The sequence below is a fragment of the Schistocerca americana genome, chromosome 3 (assembly GCF_021461395.2).
Source record: "Schistocerca americana isolate TAMUIC-IGC-003095 chromosome 3, iqSchAmer2.1, whole genome shotgun sequence".
NCBI lineage: Eukaryota > Metazoa > Arthropoda > Insecta > Orthoptera > Acrididae > Schistocerca > Schistocerca americana.
Genome location: NC_060121.1, coordinates 257,908,298 through 257,929,655, shown reverse-complemented (window position 1 = coordinate 257,929,655; position 21,358 = coordinate 257,908,298). Strand labels below are relative to the sequence as shown.

At 40.6% G+C, this 21,358-nt stretch overlaps 1 protein-coding gene across 1 annotated transcript in view; it reads right to left on the bottom strand.

Moving 5' to 3' along the window:
- LOC124606797 (transmembrane protein 41B-like) overlaps window positions 1-21,358 on the bottom strand; it is a 47,340-nt gene that overhangs the window by 12,136 nt on the left and 13,846 nt on the right. The window contains exons 3-4 of the mRNA XM_047138865.1: window positions 15,510-15,638; window positions 11,243-11,441 (exon numbers count right to left, since the gene is read on the bottom strand). Of these exons, the coding sequence (XP_046994821.1) occupies window positions 11,243-11,441; window positions 15,510-15,638 (328 nt within the window). The remainder of the gene's footprint in view (window positions 1-11,242; window positions 11,442-15,509; window positions 15,639-21,358) is intronic.

The following is a 21,358-nucleotide window of genomic DNA, read 5'->3' as shown; positions in this document are numbered from 1 at the left end:
CCAGAGTGAATGGGTGCAGTGTGTGATACCTTGGACCTTAACATACATCACTGTATAGACTGTTCCAAAAAGTCGATCCCACCCCTGGGAACCTCTCCTTTTAAGACTTGATTTGCATGATACAATGCCAGAGTGTCCTGGAAAATTGCTTTGGGTGTTGATATGTTGTATGTAGCAGAGTTACAAGAGGAGAATGACATACTGGATGCACCACGTTGTTTTGTTAAGAGAAGGATTGTACATGTACAATAGAGAGATGACTGGAAAGTGGTACCTGTGAATTTGGATAATTTTGGTGCCGACAAAGTAGGGTTAATTCAGGGGCTGTTAGTACCAAATTTGATCATCCTGGTGGAGGATGACGAATGGGACACACTGACCATGGTCAGCCACAGGTTGTCGCTACAACTGCATTATGTAACAACATGGAGCATCTACAGGGACAGAAAGGATAGAGGTGGGAGAAGTTATTACTGGAGCTTCAGGATTGTTTTATCCTCAGGGTCCATTGCCAGTGTCATCCATAATGCAATACTGAATTCCAATGGGAAATGAAGCACTGGTGTACCAGAAACCATGTCGTGTATCTTGGCATTTACAGCTAATTACGGAGGGTTTTGTTAACCAACAATTAGCTAATGGAATAATAATAGAGGAGAGCACTACTTACTTAAAAAGTCAACAGACACTACCAAGAAATATTAGGTTCTGCTGGGACTATCATCATCTTCACAATAACATGGTAACTGAAGTGTACCCCATACCCGATACCATGGACACAGTGCTGGTACTTCTCTACCATGGATTTAAGAAGCAGGTACCATCAGTTAAGAGATGGTTCTGGAGTACCAATTGAAGAGTGTTCTCAGCTCCTTGGTGTCATTGTCAATACCAAAGGATGCGATTCGGATTAAAGAATGCCCCAGCAACATTTCAGTGATTGTTGGACAGGGTACTAAAGGGGGTTAAAACATTGGTAATATTTTGTGTACCTCGATGATATAATTGTGTTTTTGAGAGATACTGATGAACATATGCAACACTTGAGACAGGTTTTTTTTAAAAAAAAGAAGTGGGCTGCTCAACTTACACTGAGCATGGACAAGTGTCATTTTGCCTTGGGGAAAGTGGGTTACTTGGGCCATACAAATAGCAGGGAAGGAGTAAAGACGTATCCACAGAATTTTCTAGTTCCTAAGATGAGTAAGGAGCTACAGAGACACTCAAATTATTATAGAAAATTTGTGAAGGAGTTTGCAGATGTGGCACGACCACTCGTGCACTTATGAGGGCTGATCAATACAGATTAAAACCTCCCCCCCCCCCCCCCCCCCCCCCCCTCAGTACAGTTTCTTACTCCATTGTAACGTTTACATGATCTTTTTCAAAATACTCCTGGCTACTTGAATGCATTTTTATAGCATCTCTGCCAGTCTCTGAATGCTTTGTGCATGCCATCATTTGTCAGGTCCTTGAGAACCATCTCACTTTTCTTCAGCACTGTTTCAGAGTTCTCACATCAAATGCATCAAAGATTTGTCGTTAGTAATGAGGGAAAAAAAATCACAGGGTGCAAGATCAGGGCTATAAGACAGATGTGGTACACATGTAATGCTGAACTGAGCCAAAACTTGTGCGACTTGATTTGTGATGTGATGGCATGCACTGTCATGATGAAGTCATCGCCATTTCGAGAAAGTTCTGTCGTTGACTTGCAACACGCTTCCTCATTTTATCCAATGCTGATACATAGTATCCTGCTGTAACAGTATCATGCATAATCATAAAGACACTGGCACATGAAACTCTCAACACTTCACTGAGGTTACTTAGTGTTATCTGTCGATCCTTGTGGACAATCACAGCAGCTGTGTTGATGTTGACTTCGGTCACAGCGGAATCCAAAAACAGCAGGCTCACCCTGCTTACAAGTATCAGAAACGGGTTGGACTTCTGTGAAGTCCTTGAACCACCTAAATACTTTGCGTGAGGAAGTGCATCTTCACCATATGCTTGCGGCAGCATTTCGTAAGTTTCAGTGGCTGTATGGTTTAAACGAACACAGAATTTTATTGAGCTGTACTGCTTCTCTCATGTCACATCCACTGTTTGGTATGTGAAATGCAAAGAGCATCTAGAAAATAGAGCATTACTACCAAACTACTGATAAGAGTGTGCTGCTACCTATGGACATTACATGGAAAATCGCAATTTTCAAATATTCTGGATACTATCACGGGAGCTATAGGAAAAAACTGGTCTCAGTCTTTGTTGCTCATCCCTACATTAAAAAAGGGCATAAAATTTGAGTGGACAGGATTCCAAGCCACATTTGAGGGACTGAGGAAAGTCGAGCCCAGTTTTGATTTTCCCCGACTATCAGAAGGAATTTGTACTGTATTGTGACACTTCCAGTCAGGTATTAGAGCGTGTTTTGAGTCAGGTGGTGAATGGCAAAGAATATCATGTGGCTTACACTTCAAGGCAACTCAATACAGAAGGAAAGGACTATTTGACAACAGAGAAGGAAATGTTCAGCTTGATATGCAGAATTACACACTTTCACTTCTACTTGTATGGGAAAAAATTCAAGCCAGCGACCGATCATGCAGCTCTGAAATGATTGTTAGGGTCGAAGGAGCCTTCTAGCGAGCTGACAAGAGTGGGCAATGAGGCTGAACGAGTTTGATTATGAAGTGATACATAAGCCAAGAACAAAGTGCTGAAACACAGGTGGTTTAAGCAGGAAGGTTGAGCAGTATAGCCACTGGGCACATCCTTGTTGAGTGACTGGCAGTGCAAGCTGCTGACACCAACTGTAAGCTATACATGACACAGACACAGTTCAGCATGTGTGACTGTTATGGATGCTAACTAGGTTAGAGGCATGTGAAGGGAGTGCCAGCTAAGCTCATGGGTGAAGTACTGATGGATGCACATGATCACATGCCTTCAGCAGAAAGGTACTGGTGGAATGGGAGGAAAGAATCGTGTACAGTATGCGTAATGAATGGACACGAATTATAGGCAAGTACCACTGCAACGGTTACCAGAAGCAATGAAACCATTTGAAATTATAGGATGCCCGAGTGGTAATGACAAGTGTGCAGGAAGCCATTCACCACGCAGAACACGGACAACTGAGTCCAGCAATACATCAACAGAATAATACGTGATTCGGTCATGGAAAATACAAGACCAGCTGCTGCCTTTATTGGGATTCGTCTTGGAGCCTGGTAAACAGAATTTATCACTATACTGTCATGTAGCATCAATGGAGGTCAGGACAGACCAGGCAAACAAGGTTCAGCTGTTTGTAATCAAAACGGATGGCTAGAGTTCCCCATGGGACACCCTAGAACCTAAACCCTACACAGGCTACACTCAATCTACTTCATGCTTGGCACCACAGTGGTGGTCACCACAGTGGTGGTAGCAAACTGCTATGAGCAGGGCAGATTCGCAGGGGTGAAGTGACTGGAACTGTGCAGTAGTGGGCTATTAGATAATGAAATAGAATGCGAGGTAATGGGACTGACATTCCACCATCAGCCACTGTTATGAGGATTACCAGGTTAAATAACACAGCCACTGTTGTACAGGCCAGACAACCACTAGTGGTACTTTCATTGAACCAGCTCACAGCAATGCAAGAAGGGCATATTTTGGCAGAACAGATGCTACAGCATATGCATCAGTGTCGGGAGGAACAGCATTGTATGGCAGTGATTCTAAGTGCCATGATACCTGACACCATAGTAGTCCTGACTCTGCTCTGTTCATTCTGCTTCATTCTACCTCAGGTGGAAAGCTGCCCACCCATCCGACCACCTGGCACTGCAGATCCCAGTAGACTAGATCATGAATTGTGCATATGATACCCACGATGGAGAGTGAAAGTGATTGTATGTATGGCATTGTTATGCGGATAGAGGTAAGAAATGTGGCATTGTAATGTTTGTAGTAGTAATACCGGTAAATGTATTTAATAGTGTGTAAGAGGTTATAGGACCAATGACCAGGCCCTCAGTACCCTGAAAGGTGTGATGTGTTAAGCAGTATATGGGGAGTTGCCAGGATAGTGTGGTTAGTGGGAGGTTGGTAGTTGTACTTTTGTATGGGGTGGGGATGGTGAACAGTCGATGAAGGAAGTGGTTGGTCTCTCTGAGGTGGGAGGCTAAATTACAGGCAATTGATTGGAGGTGTTGGCCAATGAGGGCTGAAATTCTTTCAGTGGGGGCACAATAACCAGTCACAGGCATCCAGGATTGTTGGGGTTGTGGATTTTGGGGATCATGTAGAAGGTGGGTGTGCGGGGTGTCATAGGGATGAGGAGGGAACTGTATTCAGAGGAGATGCTCTAGGAATGGCCTAAGGCACTTTGGCAGAGTTTATATGTGAAGGAGTCAGATAACTGGTGGAGGCCTTCTGTCAGGTAGTCACTGTGACTCACAACAATAGTGGTGGAACCTCATTAGGTCAGGATTTGTTTTGAGGTTGTGTATGGCTGTCCTTTCTTCTACTGAAAGGTTGGTGTCCTGAGGAAGGGACCTGGGGAAAGGACATGAGACTAAGTTGGAGGTAAGGAATTCCTGGATGGTAACCAATGGGTAGTTTGGTGGGTGAAGGGGAGGATCAGGGTTGGATGGTGGTATGAACTGGAAGAGGCAAGGTTCAAGGTTGCAATTAGGGCAGTTTTTGTTGGAGGGACCGGTGGAAAAGAAGTGCTTCCCTTGCAGGGATTGCTACCTTTCAGTGGGAGAAGTAGGAGAAAGAACAGCCATACACAACTTCAAAACAAATCCTGACCTAACCATGCTACCTGCAGACAAAGGTTCCACCGCTGTTGTTATGAGTTGCACTTACTAGCTGGTAGAAGGCCTCCAACAATTATCTGATTACTCCACCTATAATTTATACAAGTCATCTCATCCTGGAAGTCCAATACAAACTCCAACTCTGCTTAAAGCCTTAGGCCCTTCCCAAAATATCACCCCTGAATACATTTCCCTCTTCACCCTATGGCACCTCACACACCCACTTTCTACATGCTCCCCAAAATCCATAATCCCAACAATCCTGGATGCCCCATTGTGGTTGATTATTGTGTCCTCACTGAAAGAATTTCAACTCCCATCAGCCAATGCCTCCAACCATTTGCCTGTAATATATCCTCACATGTCAAAGACATTAACCACTTCGTTCACTGACTCTTCACCACCCCCACCCCTTTACCTCCTGGATCCCTACTAGTCACACTCGATGTGACCGCTACAGAACACTACCTTTCCCAATGTCCTTCATAGTCCAAACCCACAACCTCATACGCCTTACTAACTTTATTCTAACCCACAACTACTTCTAATTTGAAGGTAAGGTACATGACTTGACAACACAGCGATGGGCACCAGCATACCATCCTCCTACGCCAATCTTTTTAATGGCCATCAAGAGGAGACCTTCCTAGCCTTCAAAAACATCAAACATCTAGTCTGGTTCAGATTCACTGATGATATCTTCATGATATGGACTCTGGGACAAGACACCATACCTTCGTTCCTTCACAACCTCAACATCAACTCTCCCATTCACTTCATGTGGTCTTCCTCAACCCAGCGTGCCACCTTCCTAGATGTTGACCGCCATCTCTCCGACGGCTTCATCTGAACCTCTGTCCACATTAAACCCACCAACCACTAACAGTAACTGCATTTTGATAGTTGTCATCCCTTTCACACCAAAAAATCCCTCCTATATAGCCTGGCTACCTACGGTCAGTGTACCTGCAATGACAGACACTCCCTTGCTCAGTATGCTGAGGGTCTCACCAAGGCCTTCACAGACAGGCACTATCCCCTGACCTAATGTGCCAACAGACATCCCAAGCCATTTTCCCTCACAACCCCAATCCTCCCACCATCCCCAAAAACCACCCACACAGGAGTGTTCCCTTTGTCATCCAGTATCATCGCAGACTGGAACAACTGAACCTAATCCTTCGCCAGAGCTTTGATTACTTATCATAGTACCCTGAAATGAGGGACATACTATGGGAGATACTTCCCACCCCTGCTAAAGTGGCCCACCCAACTTCCTAGTCTATCCCTATGTCATTCCCAATCCCAACCCTTGCCACAAGGATCATATCCCTGTGGAAGACCCAGGTGCAATACCTGCCCAATCCACCCAGTCCTGTCACAGGTTTGTCCTACCCAATCAGGGGCCAGGCCACCTATGAAAGCAGCCATGTCATTTACCAGCTATGCTGGAATCATTGCACAGCTTTTCATATTGGTATGAACGGTCACTGACAAACTGTGGCTAAGAGCAAAGTAGACCACCCTGTGGCACAATATGCAGCTGATTTGATTTCAATGGCTGCTTCACTATCCATCTGGATCTTTCCATCCACCACCAGCTTTTCTAAACTGTGCAGATGGGAGTTATCCTTACAACACATTCACCGCTCCCATAATTATACCAGCCTCAAGCTGCAGCAACATACTGCCTCCACCCAACAGTTTCCACCCCCTCTGTCCTATAACCTTCTCCCCATTCTCATCTCCCACCCTGTTTATTTGTAGCCCTGTGCCAACGCAACACCCCCATCCACCTGCCTGTAATCTAGCCTTCCGTATTAAAGACACCAACCACTTCATTAATCGACTCTCCACCATCCAAATCCCTTTACCTCCTGGATCCCTACTTTACTTTTACTTTTCCGTGTCCAGATCAAATTTTATTTTTCCAATAGTTAGCCACCACAACGGCTTTGTCGTTGGCTTGTAGCAGGTCACTAAAACTGCAGGGCTCCGGCAGTAGTCGGCACATGAGCAGATGTGCCTCGTCTTGTACCTCTCCGCATTCGCAAAGAACGTCGTCATCGTTAGTCAGCAGTCCCCACTTACACAGATTAGTTTTGCATCTGGGTACACCAGCCCTCAGCCTATTTAGTGTTCTCCACACTGTATAAGGAAGTTTGTTTCCAGGTGCCATTTGCTCTTTTGGTATTATCTGCAGTGCGGTTTGTTCATTCTCCCATCTACGGACTCTATTATCTTCCTGTGAACTGTCAAGGATCTTGGTTCTTGCAATAAAGCTAATTCTAGACTTAAGCCTCTGAGCCTGAGTGACGTGCCCATTCAGTGGGTGTCGAGAATCTGTTTCTTTCTTTGTTCTCTCAGCGTCTGCTGCCACCTGCCTTCTGATCTTGGATGGGGCAATTCCAGCAAGTAGGTACAAATTACCCGTTGGTGTGGGTCTGAGACAGCCTGTAACAATTCGCATTGTCTCATTTACACTTACATCAACCTGTTTAGCATGTGCAGATGCTTCCCACACTGGCGCTGCATAGTCTGCTGCAGAAACACACAGAGCAAGTGCTGATGATCTCAGTACTGATGGTTGAGCTCCCCATTCATAGTTTGTCAGCCTGTGGATGATGTTATTCGTGGAGCAGACTTTAGCCTTGGTGTTTTGGCAATGCTGCTTGAAGGAAAGCGTTCTGTCAAGTACAACCCCAAGGTCTTTAGGTGTTGGACAGTGCTTTAGCTTCTTACCTTGCCATGTAACGTCGAGCTCAACTCCAGCATCCCTACTCATCACTGTTGACACCACCTCCCTACACACCAACATCCCTCATGTCTGTGGTCTTACCACTATTGAACACTACCTTTCCCAATGTCCTTCAGACGCCAAACCCACTACCCCATTCCTCATACACCTCACTAACTTTATTCTAACTCAAAACTACTTCTCATTTGAAGGGAAGGTACATAAACAAATCCACAACACAGCCATAGGCACCTGCATACCACCCTCCTGTGCCAACCTTTTTATGGGCCATCTAGAGGAGATCTTCCTAGCCCCCCCAAAACACCAAACCCCTAGTCTGGTTTGATTCTCCTCTCATTTTGTCCCCTCCTCCCCGCCTCGCAACTTCCTGACTCTGACACACACACACACACACACACACACACACACACACACACGTGTGTGTGTTAGTGATGATATGAGCAGGGCCTGCTTGAGGGATTAGTACATTTACATTTGGCAAAGGTGCTGTTACTCAAGAGATGCACACATGCTGTAGCCTGTTGCGCTCCACTTTCTATGGAGAATAGTGTTCAATTGTTAACATTGCTTTAAGCTGTTTAACTTTGATTTTAAGAACGAGGATAACAAGATGATTATTTTTCTCTATTTTACTATATATATTAAACAACCTAAAATAAAATTCAGTTCACCTCTGCTTCTTAAAAATATACCAGTCAGTTTAAATTAGTTGTACTGACTCCAGTTAATGCAAATTTACTTCACAGCTGTGGAGTTGGTTGCTAATCTCAATGTCTCTTAACAGTTTTAAAGGAGACACCGAGTCACAGACAGCACATTGAAAAGATAGCTATACATTCAAGTTTTTGGCCAAAAGGTCTTCTTCTGGAATATAAAACACACACAAACACAACTTGCACACAAACAACTGCTGCCTCTGACCACTGTGGCTGGATTGCAGACAGCAAATGCCAGCAGTCCTGCAACAGTGGCCAGAGACAGTGATTTTGTGTGTTTTTAAAGAAGTTCAATGCTGATCAGCAATGCTGAATTCTTAGAAATATTTAAATCAACAACAGTTGCCTCCCCCTTTTACAGTAAATATTGTATCACAGCCAAGAAAGCACTCCAGTAGACAATACAATCCTAAAGCACAAGAGATCAAATTTGATGCTTTAATAAATCATGAGAGGTGAAAAGCAGATTATAAGATGGCAAATGAACTGAAAGAAGTGACAGGACAGAAGAAAAAGAAACAAAAACTGTATCATAAATATGCATAAACCATAATTTAGAGAAAGAAGGGAGCTATGAAGAGTTGTGAAAGCACTGGTGATGGAACGATAGTGTCAGAAATATGAGGGGCACCAAAGATCCAGGAAAGTAAAGGTATATGAAATATAAAGGTTGGGAACACACCATTTCATGAATGAGAAACAAGAGTCTGCTGTTTTCTGAGAAATTATTTTCTCATAAAGATATTGAACTGGATGCATTTACAGACCTGTTACTTTTAATACATCACATTTAAAGAATTACAATTTAGAGTGAGAGTAATGCATGATGTACTATGGAAACATTTTACAAGAAAATTAATAGCACAAATTCTAAACTAGGAAATCAACTTCACTGTTCAAGTAAGAAATAACTATGAACAACATCAGACAATTTCCTCAACAGTAAAAGTGAGAGACTAAAATTAAAGAACACCACAGTACCTCAACAATATTTAGACTTTATCTTATCTCAGCTGATAGTTTTGAATGACTTTTCCCTCTGACATTTTCTCCCAATGAAGAAACTATTAGACAGTATCACAAGGTATGTAGAGGTTGTGGGCACACACTAGTAGAGGATGGCGTGTTGAGGTGAGTCGGAAACTATTCTAAGGCAGTATAGTCCCTTTCTTACTCCAGCAGTTCATATGACAAGCTCAAGCACACATCTGAAGGTGGAACTTAACCCATGGATCCAGCAGTGAAACATTGTAGTAGGTGACCAGCAGCTGCTAAGATCAACATGGTCCAGCCATGACACGATCTTGCATAGTCAATACCCCCAGCCATTGGTCATGCTACATCAGGGCTGATGCGGCAGGCTAACTTGGCCCATCACTTACAAGATGAGTGGCTAGTGGCAACTGGTGCTGGCAGGTATCCTAGTGGCTCAACTACCAGGAAGACCTCAGTTTGACCTTTGGCCTATCAGGATGCAGGTGAACCCTCTAGCATGCAGTCCTGTGAAGCATATGGTGGAGCAGAGTGGCCTTACAGAGAAAGCTAACACTATTACATATGCCAACTCTGTAACTCACCAATTCAATTACCTGCCAGGCCGGATGGCCAGTATTTATACAGGCCACAGCTGGTTTGCTGTGGTGTTGCTACAACAAATATCACATGTCGCATGCCAAAGTGTTCCCGGTTTCGTAAATAGCTGGGCACTGACTGGTAGGTGGACAGGAGCACACAGCGGGTAAAGCATCGAGCCCTCTTCCCTAAGCAGGTGCCGTTACAGCTAGAATTCAATTTTCTTTTTCAGTTTTTATGACCATCATTCCTGCTACATTGGTTCCTGTTTAAGCAGTTGATTTGGAGAAACTCCATTTCTACGTCGTATTAGTTCTACAGTATGCCTAAACTGACAGTAGCAATAGGGAAATAATTAAAATAGCAGAAAGATGCAACTTTATAAAATGTGTCTCAAATCTCCAATATGCATATTTAAACAATTTTGATTAACATGTAAGCACCCAAAAAAAAAAAAAAAAAATAAATTGTGTAGTGATGAGGCAACAAACCTAAAAAGCTTTCCATGTCATATCTTAGAAGTTCCAATAGTATGGAAGACTAAATGCACACCAATTTTGCATTCCATGTTGCAACTGAGTTGATATATTTGTACCAACTGGTAAACCAGACTAAACTCAAGATGGCTTTAGAATCAACTTACGAGTACAGGAAATCCTCCCTGGAACTGTATAATTACTACTGTAATGAGGTATTATTGCGGTAAGCAGGAACTGTAACATGCTTGAATTTTGCCTCAGTTTTAAAGCTAATAACAAAGCAGCCCTTGATATTTAAGAGTTCAAATGAAATTTTTCTTTTCTATTTTGCAAGCCTTATCACAGTGTTCAGTTGTATCCATCTATTGTGGTTATTGCAGGTTAACTTGCAGTCTTTTGTTCTCTTTTTGGTCTGCATTTAGTAAAATGTTGCCTTTCTGTTCTGAAGTTACTACAGCTTCAACTGATTGACACACTTGGGTATATTTCTTAACTTCTCTTTCCCTACATCTCTAAATACATAATCTTTTTTTGATAAATCACATTTCGGTTTTTGTATTCACATTAGCTTCCATCAAATATTCACCTTTTTTCTCTTCAAGTCACTGTGCACTACCTTAGCTTCATATTCTTTTTCGTATTTCACTGGTCCAGTGATTCGCTTTACTTCATTTGCTGTAAGACACAATTTTTGTATTCTTGCCCTTTGAAAGGGAAAGGGTGACATTAAAAGTTGAAGTGCCTAGCTTCAGGTAGCATACTGTGTTCAACTGTTACACACTTGTCTCTTAAGGTGAACTGTGTCTTGCCACTAAAACAGCAGGTAACCCACTGGGTATTTTCTAAATCATAATATAGTAGCAACTATGAATAGGAACATGCATTTTTCATTCAACTTACCGTAGCAGACCATTTTGCAGCTCGTTCTGGCATGTATTTATGAATTAAAGGACGACCCAAAAAATGGGATAAAATGTAGCACAAAGTAGCACCAGTAGCAGAGCAGAAGCACACCAGTAGGAGTGCTGCAGGAAATGGAAACAGAAATCCAGACAGTATTGAGAGAGATATTGACCCTGGAATTGCAAATGTTTGGAGGCTGTAGGAAAGTAAAGGAATTTATGGTGAAATTTGCACCGTATCCAGCTTGCATAAATATAATTCATACAGGAAACTGCATTAGATTTTATTTACTTTTCTTCCTGTATATTGCATTAATCTGAGTGTCATTCCCCACATTTTGAAAACTTTGTGATAATTCCCACATTTTTCAAAACAATAAATTCACATTTCACACACTAATCTTAAAATTGTATTTTTATGCGTATTCTCCTAACTCATTTCGTGAAAACTCACAATAAATCTCCTTGAGAATATCATTTAGAAACACTATAAACAAGAACATCTACTTCTAGGCATTAAAAATTATTCAAGTTGTCTTTTCCTTTTTTTGGAGGGGGGTGGGAGGGAGATATAACAAACACTTGGTGACAGATCTGTTGAGCAAGGAGAATTTGGGAGTCTCTCACACTGTGATTTTGATTATAAATTTTAACATGGCACAGTTAAATCTATCAAACATATACATGGTACAGCAACAAATCAGATAATTTTAACAGTGTTATCAAGAGTGAATGATTAGCTTTACTTAACTGAAATACAAAAGTCCCACAGTAAACATAAAAGCATTTAGTTTCCAAACTGATGAACTAAAAAAATCCTTTTTCCAAAAAATAACACCCTAGATGCCCACCATCCCTCTGTATGCACTGGTCAAATCTTCTGCAGATGTCACCCATTACCTATTGCACCATCTCCACAGGAATTCGACGTATTTTTATCCGAATTTGACATTTGAAATTGCATTTGTGCTGGGGAACTAAACATTTACGTTTTTAAGTCGCCCCACAGAAAGAAAGCTCAGAGGCTGGCAGATCAGGCCATCTGGCTGGCTACCTACCTGACACCCCCCAACTGTGGAGATAACCTGATTGGTAAAGAGGTTCCTTACAGTAGTCATGGACTTTCGTGCAGTGTTACTGGTAGCTCCATCTGTTCACAGGAACATGAGCAATTGCATGAGCTAAGAAGTTCTTCAAGATGTGAACACAGCATTCTCCTGTTATATTTACAGCCGTTTCCCTCTCATCTTTTAGTGGTATGGACCAATAATTGCAAAAGAAGATTTAGCACACCAAACAGTAACTTTCAAGCTGTGGAGTGGTTTCTCATAGAATTTTTGTGGGTTTGTGTTAGACCAATAACAGAAATTTTGCTTGTTAACATATCCTGACAAATGACAATTGGCTTAGTCACTCATCAGTAAGCTGTTAATATGATTCTGGTTTCCATTAATCTACTGTAGAAGTGTCTGGCAAAACTGAAGTTAGTTTACTCCTCCTGTGGTGGAATTGAATCTTGTAGTCATGGAAAAGATCTTTCTGTAAAATTTGTCTAACACTGCAGTCTGAAAGCCTGAGTGCCAGAGAATCACGATGCGCAGAGCAGCGTGGACTTCTTTCAAGGGCCTCTCTCTCCGCCGCTATGTTCTCAGTTGAAGACACTGTTTTTCCACTGCCATCTCTCTTGTTTACAGTCAAATCAATGGACTCAAAGTTTCATACCCAGGTCTTGATGGCATGGGTTGATGGAACAGCATAATTACAATGAATCTCTAACTCTATTCAAATTTCATGCTGAGCGATCACATTACCGTTGCCGTTTTTATATAATATCTCCACAGCATGAACAGGCTGCTATCTTGTCCAGCGCTTCATTGTGACTAACATACTTAAAAGTTCTCTACAAGGTGGCGATAGCATCGTTCTTCTCACTCCTGCCAAGATGTGGGCCTGCCCTTCATATCAAAAATTAAAAAAAATCAAAGCAAAAAATGGGAGTCAGCATCAATAAAGGCAAAGTACAGTTTCATTTTATAGTGGTTATGGACTGTATTCTATGAGATGGAAAGGGTGTTGTTCTCAAAGATTACCTAACAAAAGATAAAAAAACAACTTGTGAACGACATACAAGACTTCTAGGTCAACTGGAGGAAAAAGAGTGTGTGTGTGTGTGTGTGTGTGTGTGTGTGAGAGAGAGAGAGAGAGAGAGAGAGAGAGAGAGAGAGAGAGAGAGAGAGAGAGAGAGAGAGAGGGGGGGGGGGGGGGGGGGGGAGGGGGGGGAGGGGGGGGGGGGAGGGAGAGGGAGAGTTAAAATTGATAGAAAAATGCTTTTGTTTATGAAATATTTATTGACTGTCTCTTTGGTTAAGAAACAGAGATTATGTTGAGTTTATATACATTAGGTTTGTGCACAAGTTCATAGTGTTTTTCCATAAGTTTAATTAACACAGCAGATACACTTAATATAGACTTTAGTCATCAATAATATATTCTCCTTCACTATTTGCAACAATCTGCCAATCCTGGGGTAACTTTTCGATTCCACGACTGTAGAAATCATGTCATTTTGAGACCGTCTCGTCAAACCATGTTCGGAGAGAATTTTCATCTGAGAAGGAATTTCCTCATAGGCTGTTCGATAAAGAGAAGATAATGCAAACGTCTGAAGGCATAAGATCAGATGAATAACGTGTGTGCGGAATGACTTCCCAACCCAACACCCATATAGCGTTTTTGCCAGCCTAGCAGAATTTGGGCAGGCATTATTGTGGAGTAGCATCACTTCACAAAATATCCCTGTCACTGTTCTTCGATTGTCTCTGCATGATGTCTCAGTTGTTGACAATAAGTCAGCCATGATGGTTACATCTCAGAGAAGCAATTCATAGTACACCACACCGTTGCTGTTCCACCAGATGTGTAACAGTATCTTTTTTGGATGCACAAAGATCTTTGTACAGGGAGTTGTTGCTTTGTTTGGGCTCAACCATTCCTTTCCTTATGTTAACACAAAAGGACCATTTCTTGTCACCAATAATGATTCAAGATAGTAATTGATAATGTGTATGCAGAGATGCACATATGGCTGATTTTCGCTTAGAGTATTTGGTACCCACATACATCTGATTTTTTAACTTTCCCCATTGCTTGCAAATGGCACATGATAGTAAAATGATCACAGTTAATCACATCTGCGAGTTCTTAAGTACACTGATGTGGAACACTGTGGATTAATGCAGTTAAATGAAGGTCTTCCTGGATGTGGAGAGTCACTAATGTCAAAACGATCCTCTTTAAAACAAGAAAATGATTTTCTCACTGTGCTCTGTCCAGTGGCATTATCACCACAAATAGCATAAATGTTTCTGACTGCCTACACTTCTGTCACACCTCTACTAAACTCAAACAGAACAACATGTCTGAGATATTCTGATTCTTCCACTTGGCACTTCATTTTCTAATGTTCATAGTTTCACTCACTATCTCCGAATGACAAAATGATTATATATAAACTCAAATAACAACAGTAAACTATAGACAAAAAATGACAATTGATAAATAAACCAATTGCAACCGGAGTAGGAACATAAAAAAAAAAAAACTATGAACTTATATCTTTGTAGGTATGTAAACTTTGTGTCTCTCTGTAACTGTCAATAAGTAGTTACAGTCAGATCGTGCAATGATTGAGTAAGTCTGTCTGTTGTGGTTCTATGGAGCAAGAACATTTAGTCTGTGAACTGAAACTTTTGTAAAGCAACGTGCGTGTTTCCTGGTGTAAAGACAGGTTTGATGTTCACTGAAAAGTTGATGTGAAGAAAGAAATCTGCATCATAACATTATTTCAATGTACATATTTCTAAGTTACAGGTCAACTATGTCTCACAGGAAGGAGAGGCTACTATCTAGAAAAACAGCAAAATAACAATTATGATGACTGTGATCTTAAGTACAAATAATAAACTTTGATTATTCTACCTGCACTTGGTCATACTAACATGTATTTATTATGCAAAAGCATGCGAGATCTGTAGTTTGCAAAGTTTGCTCATTTCTTTATTACTACAATTATTGTAGTTAACAGAGCAAGGCTTGGTTTAGAAAGCTGGATGATAACAAATAATAAGTGTATTTTCAAAATAAAAATTCAATCTTTCAGTGAGAGACCAAGAGTTTTTGACCTTATCCTCAAACATCTGTCAATACTAAGACAATACTACTTGAAACTAATTTCCATAAAACAAAAGCATTATTGAAAAGGATACAATAGGTAAGTCACAAAAACAGCACCTAGCACTTCAATAAAGTATCGGTCCTTGTATTTATCTAGCACCCGACCTAATTGTTTCGCATCTTCTATATCCCTTGGTAATTTAATATGAGGTTTCTCGTGCCTGAAAAAGAAGAAAATACAAATCCAAAATATTACATAAGTAACTTCAACACTCAATTCAAACATTATTGTTTGTGTAAATTACTTAGAAAGAGTACTGAAAATATGACAAGGAATATCAACTGTTTACAGACATAAGACCAGTCAAAATAAACTATATTTTTACTAGAGTTTCACTGAGCACATTGTGATACAGTATTTATGAAACCAAACTGGACGGATAACACATAATTGAAAAGTAGATGTAAAAGGCCAATTTAGCTCAGTATAATTACCTGAACACATCAGGTAGTTTATCTGATGATAGTGAAAGAAGGAGATGAGGAGGGAGGGGGGGGGGGGGAGAGAGAGAGAGAGAGAGAGAGAGAGAGAGAGAGAGAGAATTAGCAGTGAATGGAGGGCAGAGAAAATAGGAAACCAAGTACATGCTGTAAAGAACAAGAATCATTAACATGGCTGAAGTTGCTACAGAGAAAGAAATCGTCTCTACTAACACTGTTTAATGTTCTTTATATCTCGTATACTACCTATCTGAGCCAACTCATTTTTACAGAGTACACTGAAAATTGCACGAGGAAATGAATCTCAGTTGCCAACAGTGCAGGTATTCTCGGATGGAGGACTTCACACATAATGAAATGGAGTCCTTGATACATCTATCATTTTTCATTGGTGAACAATAGAGGAACCTACTGTGCAATCATGCGGATCTGTTTGCCCACCTACAGAAGCCTAAAGGCAATCAGTACAAATTCAGCAAGATAACTGCTCTTGAATTGCATCAAAATTGTTTAATGAACATTTAATGGACATGAGTGTGCATGTCTGCCACTCTCCCCCACACCTCTTTCCTAGTTTACCTGAGCTCATTCCCACTGAGAACATCAGGGATGTCAGAGTGAAATGAGTGCACCTCGAACACAGCTCCATCCAGTCTTTGCAAGTCAAAGATCAACTTGACTTCCCTAAACTTTCAGTGTTCCATGAACTCCGTGCCATGATGTGCTGGTGATGCCATCCAAATGAAAAGATGTGGGGGGAGGGTGGAGGATTGCCATGTGATGATAGATAGGTGAATATACTAATTGTCCATGACTGTATAAGGTACTCCAGGCAATTCATAATACTAATTTCCAGTGGGGAAAGGAAGAGCATTACTGCACACTGTGTTCTAATCTGTCTCTTTGAATACACCCGCCTTCATAGCTGAGTGGTCAACGTGCCAGACCCTCATGTGGTTCCCAGAACGGCCAGGGATTTTTCTTGGTGGGAAGACTGGGGTGCTCATGAGATCAACTGAGGAGCTACCTGACAGAGAGATAGCAGCTCTAAGGTTGGAATGTCAACAATGGCTAGGAGTGGTCTTCCACACTGTATCTGATGACGAATGACTGAGCATGTCATAGCAGTTTATCAACTACCATGTTGTCTTCAGGGTGTGATCACCGGGTTTCCTTTTCTTTTGTCTTCAAATAGATTCCCAGAATTCTAATAAAGTTGTCCCATGTGTGGTAAATGATATTTTTTGTACAATATATTTTTTGTGTTCTTGTGCTGTGCAAACACATCCACCACAAAACTCGCAACTCCTCTTTCAATGTCTGCAGTAATTTAGAATTCATATAAATATCAGACAAAGTAGACTACCCGGCTGACATGCAACAGAATGATACAGTGTTTACTACACTGCAAAATCTTTAGAACTTTTGAGATTATGGCCAATATTTTATCAAATACATTGTGCACTGATTGAGTACTTTCCCATCAGGATTTGAAACAACTGCTTCAACTCACAATTACACAACACATTTTCTGACTGGTGCTCCCTAAGTGACTAGCCCAGGAGCTCAAAAAGATTTAAGACTTCATTAATGAAGAAACAGAGAAAAGTTAAGAAGGTCATTTTAAGGCTTCAGTCATTCTGCAAAATCTGCCCCCACTTGATTACAACACACACATCATTCATAAAACCATGTAAAGCTGTCAGAAAAGCCCTCCTTTGGGATGTTCTTCAACTGGTGCATCACAATTGCACCATCTTCTGTCTTGGTGAATCATCAGAGACCCTTTTTGCAGTGTTGTTTAGTGGTAGGTTTGGATTTATAACACCAAGTATACCAGACAAGAACCATCCATGGTTACATTTAAGTCCTGTCACAGAAGGCATACAAATGTAATTATTTTAGTTTGGGACTCAGAGTGTGTGGGACAACTTTGCACACACTCTTCTCTTCTCCAAAACATTCTGGAAAATGTCTTGACCACTCCATTTAGAGATCTGCAGTTGGGGATGACAGTTCTGTTCAAGATAAGATGGTGACCGCAGTAACTTTGCGAGAGGAAGTAGCTGTGTGGACACAATTTTGGAAGCTCCTAGCACTGATGGTCTACCTTGGAGAAGCACGAAGTCCTCAGACAATATATAACTCTGACAATAATTTCGACTCGATTGACACAAATCAAATGCCAATCCGATTCATTTGTTCTTTGGATAGACCTGTATGTAGAGATTTCATGTTGGACATTCTAATTTAAAGTTTGGTGTTACCTACTGAGCACTGTATATGTCTGTGGACAATATACAGATCATACACATACAAAAGGTGAATATATATTATTCAATAGAAACAGAAGTTGCAGTATTACATTTCCTTACATTGCCAATCAAGCTAAGCAACAGTTTAGCAAATAAGAGGTAAAGAAGAACAAAATTAAATCTTCACTAAATAACTCGACTCCAACCCAACCAGAAACTCACACCTTTGGCTTTCCATTACTAAGGTAGGACTCCATCAATATTGCCAAAACATTTTACTGTAATTGTAAGGTACAATTTTGTCATACACAGAATCAATGTCTTTGGCAAGATGACAGAGGATAATTTTTCTTGTCAGTCTTGACCAGTACTTGATTTGGTAGGTATTGTCTGGCCTTTTCTGTGGAGACTCCTTTGCAAAAGGCAAACTGAGAGGCAGTTAACAAGTACTGTCCAGAAAAATGGGTCAGTATTCTGCCATAGATAACTTTCTAAAAAAAAAAAAAAAAAAAAAAAAAAAAAAAAAAAAAAAAAAAAAAAAAAAAAACAACTTTATAAAAGCCTAAGAGGATCTGATATTAAGGGGTGCTTGGCTCAACCCCAATTTTATACAGATTTCGTTACAGCATACTTCCATCTGGTAGAAAATACGCTGAGTCAATGACTGATTGGCACAGTTTCAATCAAACACCTTTGTGACTGACAGATAGGAGTTGTACGAGTGTGGAAGAGGGATGAGGATTTTTTTTGGGGGGGGGGGGGCAGTGTTATCAGCATGCAGTCAGCTATACTTGAAAAGGCCCTGCAAAGGCCTAAAACAGGCAACACAGTGAGCATGTGGCACTGTAAAAAGAATTATAATTGTCAGCCGACTCTCCCTTACCACTCGGCCTGCTGGAACGTCGGTCACAATATTTTTTTACTGAAATGATGTGATAACATTGAGTAGTCTTATCAAAGAAGTCCAATATTTTAATATTCCACGAAAACAATGTAGGCACCAGAATTTTCTCTTTTCAGTCAACATGATACATTTTCTAATCTGAGAGGTTGTGTATTTTTGAAACTGATGTCTGCTGGATTTGCATGTAATGACTCCTGAGGTAAACCTATGTCTGTATTTAGTTGTTTGTTAGTGGGTAAAAGGACTGCTGCAATAGTTGAGGAAGTAATCACAGAATTTGATGGCCAATGAATTCAATATTTCTCTGACAATTATTTTCTGAGAACTAAATTTCATTCACATCACTATTTTTGTTTGTTTCTTGTTTAATCATATTCCATATTGGTTTTGGTTTTTGTTCCTGCAATTTTTCCTGCACAGTACACATGTTTTGATTTTTTATCTTTCATTGATAACATTTGACCATCATTATCAGATAAAGCACTGACTATTTCTTTTACATCTACATCAATCAAAGCAGTTGGGTCCAAAAATAAATTGTCATTGTTGTACTATGTACTTCAATCCTCACAGGCAATTTTACAGAGGTAAATAATCCAGTGATTTAGTTGTTCCCAAACAGTACTATCTGGCAGAAAATCAAACCCCACAAATCCTAAATAAGTCTGTGTAACCTAATTAAAACTTTTCTAGCTGTTTTATGAAGTTTATATTTCCTGCCAGCAACCTGTAAACTGCTAGTACTAAACATTTGTGTGTGTCTCCTGATCCACTGCTGTGGTAGAGCATCAAAGAGCTTTCCAACACAATATGTATTAACCAGAAGGGCCTGAGACGTAACTCAACTGTTTGTATATTTGCCCACTTCCTGTCTGCTACTGGTTATACAGTAGCACATGACCTTGTATCCACCAAGACGTACATTTGATTTCCACGATTTATATTCTGATAAAAACAATACACCCGCTGACATTCCAACTGCCCTTTCATTTTCCTGTATGGATATGAGGATTCTGACGTTTTTATGGAAGATACTAAATAAGTGGTCTTTAATAGTCATGGTTCCGTTCGAGCTGCAGCACTGGTTTGCTAGTGGCTCTTTAAAGTGTTACTATACTTATTCTGCAGCTCTATCTTTGGATGCAACACATTTGATTACTGGGATAGGATAAATATGGCTTTGATCAGACTGTCTGCTTCCAGTAATTAGTCATAGAAGCAGTCTCTTATCAAATTTAGATTCAAGTCACATCATTTATGATCCAATTGAGTGAGAGACAATGTATCAATGAACCGTATGTGTGAAGGGCAAGCTTCCCTGTGTGATTCTACAAGTTCTGCATTATCATATCCCAAAGAACACTTTAGCTAGGGCTTACCACAACAGTGAAAGAGTAGTATCTTTAGAACAGTGTGAGCACCATTTTCAGTGAAGTTCTTGTCGTTACCCTCAATTATATTACTGAGATTGCGATCCAGATGCTGCTTGCAACCCTACTATTATTAATGATCTTCTTCACCAAGCTCCTTCCACAAAATGACTAACTCACAGCTGACATTACAGGGTCCTGCACTATGCTTCGAAATACTAGTTACCTAGTTATCCTCTTCTAAAGAGATATGTAACAATTCTACATTTCTTTCAATGAATACTACTTAACATTTAAACTTTCCTTTACACATGAAGCTTACGCCTCATGCCCTGAAATATCAGGCTGCTTCTGAACTCTTTTGAGTTGTCTGTCTGCTGTTTTCCACAGCCTCTAAAGCACTGAAACTGCTGGAGATGTCTAGACTTTAAGTGATCACACTTGAATGTCTCCAGGATCTTTTCACTGATTTTAAGGGCTTCATTGCAATCCAATCTACTGAACTAGCTGAAATTATGATCACTCCTTTCTTATTTCCTTAATTTCACTTTCTTAGCTGGATTTGGTGCCTTTTCATTATTTTGTAGCACAGATGTGTGCTCAAATTTTTTCTTTGATACATGAATTTATGTAATTGTACAACATTGATGATACAAGTTAAGTTTTGTATTTGGATTTTATCTTCCTTACTGTACGTAATACGCAGTTGTTGGCATTCCTGCTACTAGGCGTGTCTGGTTATCACTTTTTCACCATTGTCATGTATAATGTACTTCGAAAATGAAGCATATGATTATCCCCATTTCTTAACTTGTGAACAAAGGACTATGTTTAATGCATTCCAGCTGTGAGGTATACATTATCAGCATAAACTTGTAATGTAATACAGCCCTTAATAATGTCTTTGCTAT